General features: G+C 34.2%; 1 protein-coding gene across 2 annotated transcripts; it reads left to right on the top strand.

Annotated features, from left to right (window-relative positions):
- The first annotated feature begins 624 nt into the window (after positions 1-624).
- Positions 625-8235, top strand: LOC107569682 (lisH domain-containing protein ARMC9-like). Of its 2 annotated transcripts, XM_016255819.1 has the most exons (6): positions 625-692; positions 783-908; positions 2869-3039; positions 3274-3415; positions 3611-3703; positions 8211-8235. In XM_016255819.1, coding segments are annotated over exons 1-6 (585 nt in total). In that variant the 5' UTR covers positions 625-641; the 3' UTR covers positions 8213-8235. The 2 variants fall into 2 exon arrangements, with proteins under 2 accessions (XP_016111305.1, XP_016111304.1); XM_016255818.1 differs by lacking the exon at positions 8211-8235 and having other exon boundaries at positions 3611-4039.
- Positions 8236-10081: the final 1846 nt, after the last annotated feature.

Here is a 10081-nt window from a genome sequence, read left to right as displayed (position 1 = left end):
CACACACACACTCACACTCTCACACACACACACACACACACACAAACAAAGAAAAACAAGTAGATAGAATAGAAAAAATAGAAAGCTAGTGTTTGTTTGTTTTTTGTTGTTTTTTTTAAATAAAAATAAATAATAATAAATAAAAAATAAAAAAAGAAGATAAATATAGATAAAGTAGAATTAAAATAGAATAGAAAGTGTTAGAGTTAGAGGGTCAGATAAAGGTGGAACAGATGTGTTTTTAGTCATTTCTTGAAGATGGTTAAGGACTCAGCTGCTTGGATTGATTTGGTATAATTTACCTGTTTATGCAGCTCATTATTATTTACCAATAAACACGTGTAGTGTTTTTAGCAGCATATGCTTAGCTTATTTCTGCATAACCAGATTGTTTTGCTTCGAGCTGAAGAAGAAAGAAGATAAAACGGCTCTCAAGTGACTTATCTGTAAAGCAAATGATGTGTTTTGTTGGCTTTGTGTCGATTTCTTCAGGGATTATATGCAACCTAATGCTGTTAACAAGTGATATTTAGTACTTAGCAGAGACTTCATCATCTTGAGGTCTGATATTTTCTGTCAGTTTTAAAATTAATGGGGGTTTTTTTTGTGTTTTTTTTAGATTGTGGATCAATGAGCTCCAGATGGGTGAGGATCTGGCAAGTGAAAGTGATCTGCTGTCAGTGATCAACGAGGTGGGCTTACACACCACTCTTATTATTTGATTTTAAAAATATATTTAACAGGTATAGACATACGGTGACACAGTATGTAACAATGTGCAGTATCTGAAGTTCGCTGAGTTTGAAGAGACCGTGAAAGTGTTTGAAAAGGAAGTCAGACGCAAAGGAAAACCTGTCCTCAAAAGTGCAGGACACTCACGGCGACACTCCAAAACCATCGGCATTCACGTGAGACTGCTTTCTGATCTCATTTATTCAAAAATAGCATACACTTTCAAATTGCAGTGTTTTTCTATTACGTTAACGTGCTTTAATATCATTGCAGTATAAACGTATTGACAAAAGTTTAAATTTAATTGTCTTTTTAATGACCTTTTCCTGTTTTGTTTATCTTATTAGCCAGCTATTTTAAAATCGTAGAAACTTTTGCGCTTTTTCATAAGAAAGTCAGAAAAAAGTTTGTCAATTTGATATTTATGTGTACAATTTTTGCAAAACAGAATCAGTGTTGTAAAGTATTTCACAGATTAGCTTGCTTTAGAATAATCTTATTATAAACATATCAGCTAAAGTTTATTTAACTTTTAAATAGTCTCTTTAAGTACCCCCCCCCCCCCCCCTATTTTGTTAGTGTTATTAGCCGTAATTCCGAAATGTTCCGAACTTTTGCACTTTTTCATAAGAAGTTGTCATTTTAATAAATTTGATATATACAGTATTTTTAAATACATAATCAGTGTACCCAACATGGCTTATTAACATCGTGCAAAGCATTTTAGATGTTTTCTAAAAAGTTTAGAAGTTTAAATATCAGAAATATGTTAACACATACAGTACAATGTATTTATAATTTATATATAATCTGCAATATATTCATATTTAAATAATAATAATAAAAGAAAGCTTTTGCTGGATGTTCAGATAAAAGCCCTGTAATTACCAAACTGCTCAGTATTTGGACATTTTATTTTAATTATAAAAAAAAGACTGAAAAGTGAAAAGCAACTAAAATGTACAGTTTTTATAAATTACTTGATATTAATGATTTATGTTATATTTATACATATTTATGTTATATTTATATAATTTTAGCTTTCGTGTCCCGAAAATATTGCTGTCATTACGTCATGGCAAGCATTTTTGAAAAAAATAAATAAAAAAAACGTTTATTTATTTACATATTTATTTATTTACAAACCGCTCAGTATTTGTAATTTTTTTTTATAATAATAATATATTTAAAAATAAAAAGCAACTTAAAAGTTAATTAATTACTTAAAGGGATAGGTCACCCAAAAATGAAAATGTGATGTTTATCTGCTTACCCCCAGGGCATCCAAGATGAAGGTGACTTTGTTTCTTCAGTAGAACACATATGATGATGTTTAACTCCAGCCGTTGTCAGTCGTATAATGCATGGAAATGGTAACAAAATCTATGAGAATAAAAAAAACATGCACAGACAAATCCAAATTAAACCCAAAAAATTGTACGCGCTCTGGCGTAGTTTACGTTAATGGGTGTGTTGATATCCAGCCGAAGAGCAATCAACCATAACTTCAGGCGAGCAGGCTCAGAAGTTGGGAATACGTGGAAAGTCACCACTCCCGAATGAGTTTGCATGAGAGAACGTAATCTTTTAGTTTTAAGTCGGTTTGAACAATCCGGATAAGTGCAAGTAAGTACCATTTTGATTTGCCGTCGTACCTACAATGACTGTGCACTGTGTAAACAATGAGTGACGTATACGCGCGAGAGATCACTTCCGGCGCTTGCGTAAACTACGCCAGAGCGCGTACACACCTCACGCACCGGATGCCTTGCGCGCGCACAAAGACAGTTAGACATAGTGGTGTATTAGAGGTAAAAAATTATATAAATACTGTTCGGTTTCTGGCACAAACCGATCGTTTCGTGTTTTAGGACATCAATGTGTCGTCACGAGCCACAGGGTTTAACTTTGGATTTGTCTGTGCATGTTTTTTTTACTCTCATAGATTTTGTTCCATTGCCATGCATTATACGACTGATAGACTGTAACGGTTGGAGTTAAACATCATCATATGTGTTCTACTGAAGAAACAAAGTCACCTACATCTTGGATGCCCTGGGGGTAAGCAGATAAACATCACATTTTCATTTTTGGGTGAACTATCCCTTTAAGAGCTCGTTTTTTTCCTCCCAATAGGAGGATTTTCTCAGCTCTTTTAATGATGGCGACTATAAGGTATTCTCTGAGCTGTGGGCTAAAACCATTCCTCCGGAGATTCGGGATTTTGATCCGGTTGCTCAGAAACTGGAATTCTACTTACAAATTCATTTTACAATATACCCACTGAAATCACCTGTAGGAAGTCACGTAAGTACATTTTGCTGTTGGGAATAGTAATAAAATGACCATTTTTAAATGTACCGAATAGACAAATCTACAATGCATGTATTCTCTTTGACCAGCAGATGTCCTCATAAAGTAAAATATTCAAGCAAACCTCTCGTTCAGTCAAATACATGACTTGAATCAGTATTTGAATGAGATGGTATTAGATTTCAAATCATTTTTTGTTAAATGTAAAAATATGTTTGTGTAATACAGGATAAAGGAGAGTTTGACAACAGGATCACACATTTCAAGCACTATCGCGGCACTGAGCCAGACCACCGAATTCCTACCGTTCTACGCTCTGCCGTTTGTGCCCAATCCCACAGTACACCCATCCTTCCAGGAGCTTTTCCAGGTACAACACACATAACAGTCACCAAAACACCAGCTGATTAAAATCATGACAAAACAATCTGGGGTTAGTTCTTAGAAAAGCATACACTAGGATGCGTTTTCGTATAGGTGCATCATATTGTAGCTATGTACACTGAGCACTTGCTTGATGCAGAGGAGTTTTTAACGTGTTGTTGTTGTTTTTACTGGATCATAGGATTCCTGGATACCAGAGTTGAGGGAAAGGTTGGAGAAGTTTCTCTCAGCGACTCTGAAAGCTTCAAACACACCGAGGCTTCTGACTTTATATGTATCCTTTTTGTGTTTATTGTAGGGGTGTTGTACCGAAAAGTTTCGGTATGGGTCTTTCGGTTCGGTACTCACATGTACCGAACAAATCATTAAATTTTTTTTCAGGAAATTCAGACAAATATAAATGCCTCAGTTCTGACAGTTCTGACATCCATTCCTCTTTACTTCTAGTTTTAACGCAAAAAAACATCTCATGCCTCGTGTAATCACACAATCAGTGTTTCACTCATAGAAATATGCAATTAAAACGGCTTGTGAACGAAATGTCACTAGTTCAGAGAAATGAAGTCTAGAGAAGAGCATTTCGCTAAATATTAGACTATATACTCATTATATTTTACTTTACCTGTTAGTGATGTCTTCATTTTGTAATGATTATTTAAATACATATTTTATGAAGCAAGTTATGACAGCCACTGTGTTAATGATTATATTTCAACAACAGATATAAATTGTATAATTTAGAAGTGAATTTACATGTTTGCATACAAGTTTTTAATTTGAGTGTTGATTATTACAGTTAAAAATAAATAATAATTAAATTAAAGTGTGGGCTCTGTAATGAAACATTGTAGCCTTATGGCAATGCAAAAGGGCTCCCTATAGTTTAGAGCAGAAGCTGAGGTCAATTTGTAGGCATATAGATTTTTCTAAATTGTATTTTATGAGGTAGATTTAAAGAAAAATTTAATTATAATTGAATTTATTTAAAGAAAGAGCAATTTGTTCAGTAAAACATTGTTTAATTAAAAAAAAAATATATATATATATGTATATGTTTAGTATTTTTTCCTCCTGCTGTACCGAAATCATACCGAACCGTGACGTCAAAACCGAGGTACATACTGAACCGTCGTGTTTGTGTACCGTTACACCCCTAGTATATTGTGAGGCATTTTCTACAGTATATCGCAATTTTAAAGTTATGATTTACAAGTCTGTAAAACCCTTAGAAATTATAATTAATAGTAATTGTAAAATAAAAGTAATGAATAGAAATGAAAAATAAATAGTAATGAAATATAAAATAAAACAAATAATTGTTTATATATTGTGACGAGTCGGCTGCCTCCCCCTATTAATCATCATCACCCCATCCCTTAATCGCTGCCCTTCACCAGGCTCCCGACGGGAGTGGGTGTGTGAGAGAGGAGGGGCGCTGAAACAGCCGGGGCTGGCGGCGTGTGATGGGGCACACCTGAACCAAATGGAGCCTCATCACCGCCGCTGTTTAAATGCCGAGCGCGCCTCTCCTCGGGAGACCGGTCTCTTCCCCGTGCATGCACGCTGGTGTCCTCATGGGTCCAGGAAGGGTGCATAGAGGAATCTCCGTGCCGCCGAAGATGCGAGCTACCGGACCCGCGGTCCGGACGAGGGCCGCACCTGTTACACGGCCGTCGGGCCAGGATGCCGGGCCGTCTAGTCCCTTCACATGCCGGAGCCAAGGCGAGAAGGATGCAGCCGCTGGACGAAGCCGCCCCTCGCATCCCGGACTGGAGAGTGGAGCGCGTGCGGCTCCTTCCTGATCACTGCCCTTCCCTGCACGAAGCCCGCAGCACGACGAGGACACCAGATTCCCTGTTTATTTTGGACACTAGATGCCCCTTTTCCATGGACACTTTGTTGTTTGATATTATTTGTCAATAAAAGCCTCTCCGAGGCCTGACGCCACACCCCCTGTGTCTGTCGTGTGCTCGTCCCGTGACTATATATATATATATATATATAGAGAGAGAGAGAGAGAGAGAGATTGATATACATATAGAAATAAACTAAATGGAACAAAATGAGATAAAGATAAAAATCCTCAGAAAGTATAAGATAAAAATAAAGATAAAAATCCTCAGACATTTTCACTTTAATTACTTTGCCCAAGCATGTTGTCAAATAACGTGTACATTCATCAAACTTTGTCTATGCCAAAAATTGTAAAAAGATAAATGTTTCCAGTGGACTTTCAAAATTTGAAACATGAGAAACATGAAAATACGCAGCTACTTTTTAAAAAAAAATGTGTATTTTTTTATTTAATGTAGTTGAGTTCATTTTGCATCAAATACAATGTGAGTTCCAGAAATTAAGATCTGGAAGCAACAGCACATTTGTATTGATTAACTGACAGTTTTCTTTGCGCATCCAATCCCCCGCATGCCAACAAGCCAAACAGAACATGCAACAATGTTTTATTATGCCAACTTTGTTACACCTTAAATGCCAATGAAATTTATAGTTATGTTAATAATTATCCAGTTACCAAAGTCATTCTTTCAAATGATGGGCTGGGGATTCAGGAGTAAAGCTACTTCCTCTATACATCTCTATATGAGGAAGCAGCTTTACTCCTGAATCCTCAATCACATTGCAAATCATCATGACACATTTCTGTGGGTAATAATTAATTTTTTTTATCTAAAACAATGTTTTTCAATGAGAATGATTCACTTTTATTGATTCATGAAACATTATTCATCTCATTACAGATGCTTCTGTAATTGGCTTTTCTTTGCTACACATTTCAGATCTATAAAAAAATTGATCTTGGATCTAATTAACAAGGGGTGGAAATAATGGTGCTGTAACTAAATGCTGCACAACTTAGATTTTACTTTCAACTTTAAAACCTAGGTTTATTTTTTTTTACATGACATTTTTATCCTTCCCATATATCCTGAGAATATATTTTAGCAACCGAAGCAATTTATTTCAGCAATTTCATGCAAATGGAAATAAGAACATCATGCATAGGCCAAATCTTTTTTTTTTTCTTCACAATAATTCAGTCATTTTTTTCTTAATATTAATACATTATTTTGTGTATAATAATAGATGTATTATTTACAGAATAATTTATTAATAATTAATAATAGATTAAATCATATTTTTACAGCTTTAATATATATATTTTTTGTTCAAGGAATTAAATCGTAATTAAAGAGTTGAAAAACTGCAACATTTCAAGTCGTAACTTCTGCAAAACTTGGATTTTCCTTCAAATTTAAAACTGTAGTTTTCAATTTTTTTTATCCTACACCCCAGGCCACTGCATTTCTCATTCCTGGTTCAAGTCCAACATGTTTAAGGAGCCGATGCAAAGCCCAATTTTCCAGCCCAGAACCATCTTTTCTTGTCTTCTTTTGAACCTTGCAGAATTCTGCTAAAAGCGGGCACTAACTTCAGTACCATTGCCCCGACGGTAGACAAGGGCTGTATGTCTCGTGGCACGAGATCTCGCGAGATCGTGGCGATATCCTCGCGCAGACCTTTCAGATATATTTGCATTACACTGGCTCATTCACAAGTGGTGGTATGTAAGATATTATGTTCACATCAGGCAAGTGGCCGCATGATAACCGGGAAAATTACACAGTGTAGTCTTTATCCAGTCATAAAAACAGAATTCACAGTTTAACGTGGAATGTCACAGAATTTGTCAAATTTGTCATGATATGGACTAGTATCTGTAAATATTAAGCTGCAAAAGTCGATTTAATTAATCCTGCATGTTCTGCCTGTCTGTGTTAATGAATGGCGAAGACGCGCGGTTTCATTTACTACACACACACTGAAGCGCGCGTGACACTCGCGGTGATTTCAGCACCTGCCGTCTCACTAAATGAGGACGTAAACACATGAACAACATCTCCAGAACTGCTCTGAGAGTCACTTCATGAGCATTTTAGCGTTTGATTTGAGTAAAACTAGCGTCATATCTCATACACAGAACTGTAAAGGTATTCACTGCAACCCATCAAAATAAAAGTCCGGTTTGATTTGAAGAATGATAAATTAAATTAATGTTTTATGCCTTCATTTGATAACCAGAAAAATGTAAATATACAACACAGAATTTCTGAGGGGGAAAAAAATTCATAAGGCTACTTTAAAAAAAAGAGAAGAAAATAAGTTGTTTTATGCATTTAAAGTAATTGAACTATTAAAAAGGAGTCGAGAAAAATTTTAATGGAAAAAAAAAAATTGGAATCCAGAAAAATTTAAATGGAAAAAACGGAATTTGTAAAAAAAATAAAATGGAATTTGGGAAAAAATAATACGGATTTAATAGGGCCCTAACTATTCCTCAGCCTTGCCGCGCCCCCCCAGTTTGGGAACCACTGCTTTATTCTTTTAAATGGATACATTAATCGTACTTATTATATATTTTTTTTATTAAAGTGGAAATCAGTTTACTAAATAATGTAAACTTGACTGACTGCTTCACTTCCACTTTAAATGGATATTTATGTTGTTTATTATTTATTTTTTATTTATATTCATAATTTTTGTGCAATTACTTGCCTGTCAGTTGAGTTTGTGGCAAAACATTTTGCAGTATTTACATGTTGTTTATTACTGCATAAAATTTATTAAAATAGATGTTTAATTTCATAAAGTTGATTTCAAAATGCACCTACTTTTTTGCATTTTGTGTTTTTCAGTTGAATAAAATTAATCCATCAAAATGAACAATGAGTTTTTGGCATGACTCCTAAACCCCACAAAACCAGAACGAAGGTGGAAAAGGCATCAAAGGTGAATTATTCTGAGCCTAATCATTTAATTCAAACGTGCATATTTTTGTCACTAATAATTGGATTATTTAGCGTTTTCAGTTTTTTTTTGTTTTTTTTGCATATGAAACAACATTAGTCACAGAAACATTACAGTTTTGTTCTAAATACTTTCGTTTTGGTGTCAAAACTTTTTTTTTTTGAAAGGTTTATTAAAATATGATTTAATTAATATTTTTATTTACACAATATATAATATAATCATTTCATTAATTATTTAGATAAATAGTTTATATATTGGTGGCAAAATGTGTTATAAATTATGATTTTTAAAAATAATGGTTGACGTCATTAAAATATATATATATTGGTCACAATGTGCAAATTTTTTTTAATCCTGAATCCCCAGTTACATTTTAAATCACAATTACACATTAATGTGGATAATATCTATTTTTTTATCTTCATATAATATTATTTATGTACATTTTAAATATGCAATAAATACATAATAAAACTAAATATGCATTATTTTTGCCTCTAATAAAGGTATTAATTAGTAAAATTCCTTGGGTTTTATGTGTCTGTGAAACACAAAAACATTATTTTGTTCTAAATATAAAAAAAATAACATTTGCGATGTAAATTAAATAATGATTATAAAAATCATTATTACAAACTGGGTAATAATTACATTTGTTTTGTCATAATATAATATAACATAATATAATATAAAACTTCATATAATAAAATATAAAAATTAATTATTTAAATAAATAATTTAAATATGAATAACTGTGTCCCTATTTAGCTGTTTTATTTGCATATGATGTGTCTGTAAAAAGGCCCCGTTGCACAAATGTTTGATTTTGTTTTGTTTGAGTAATGTGATTTGGCATAAAATCATAAAAATATAATTGTTAACAAAATATAAAAGTAGCTTTAATCCTGAATCTCCAGTCACACGGTAAATCACGATTACATATTACTGTGGGAAATAATTACATTTGTTTTAACTTAAAGGGGTCATATGATGCGATTTCAATTTTTCCTTTCTCTTTGGAGTGTTACAAGCTCTTGGTGCATAAAGAAGATCTGTAAAGTTGCAAAGACTAAAGTCTCAAATCCAAAGAGATATTCTTTATAAAAGTTCAGAGTCAGCCACACCTACCTAAAACGGCTCGTTCTAACACACCCCCACATATCTACATCACTATGTGGGAAGATTTGCATAACGCCGCCCAAATGTTCACGCAAAGAAAAAGGCGTAACTTTTAGTCTCACTGTAGTATTGTTGACACTGCAGCCGTGAAGTTATGGAACCATTTGCATATTCAGCAGGTCTACCGCCTGAAGGAAACATCAGATTCTTAGTTCAAACACACCTTTGTAAAAAGGTGCAAATGATACCTAATGTATCAATTAATAAGATTTAGTTTGAATACTTGCACGTCTCGTCTGTCTGAAAGAAAGGCTTGATGCAGTCCAAAGGTTCAAGTTGATCTTTGCTGAAGTTGGTTGATGAAAAAGAACCAGTTTTGAGTCAGAGAATCTTGGTGAATGGAAAAGTCAAGGCCGAAGCCTGGCACGAGCTTAGGATGTCCTGGAGCGTTGTAGCTCACATTTTCATCTTCTCAGAATTCAACCAAACCACCGACTCATCAGCGGGTCACTGATGTGGGGCCTTTAAGGTCTCGGAAGATTCCCGCCTCTCAAAATGGGCTTGTCCAATGAGAAAGGCTGACTTCCCAAGCGGGAGGTTGGACATAATGGGGATTTTCATGACCCTTTGTGTGAAAGCATGGTAATTTGCATATGGAACTTGAATCGAAATTACTAATGATTCTAAGAACACTAATATATTGCCT

The sequence above is a fragment of the Sinocyclocheilus grahami genome, unplaced genomic scaffold (assembly GCF_001515645.1).
Source record: "Sinocyclocheilus grahami isolate Dianchi unplaced genomic scaffold, SAMN03320097.WGS_v1.1 scaffold1370.1, whole genome shotgun sequence".
NCBI lineage: Eukaryota > Metazoa > Chordata > Actinopteri > Cypriniformes > Cyprinidae > Sinocyclocheilus > Sinocyclocheilus grahami.
This window is presented reverse-complemented; position numbering and strand designations above follow the sequence as displayed.

Coding starts and splice junctions, on each gene's coding strand:
- LOC107569682 (XM_016255818.1), top strand. CDS start 642: ATGGGTGAGGATCTGGCAAGTGAAAGTGATCTGCTGTCAGTGATCAAC. Junction 693..782: donor TGCTGTCAGTGATCAACGAG/GTGGGCTTACAC, acceptor AACAATGTGCAG/TATCTGAAGTTCGCTGAGTT. Junction 909..2,868: donor CCAAAACCATCGGCATTCAC/GTGAGACTGCTT, acceptor TCCTCCCAATAG/GAGGATTTTCTCAGCTCTTT.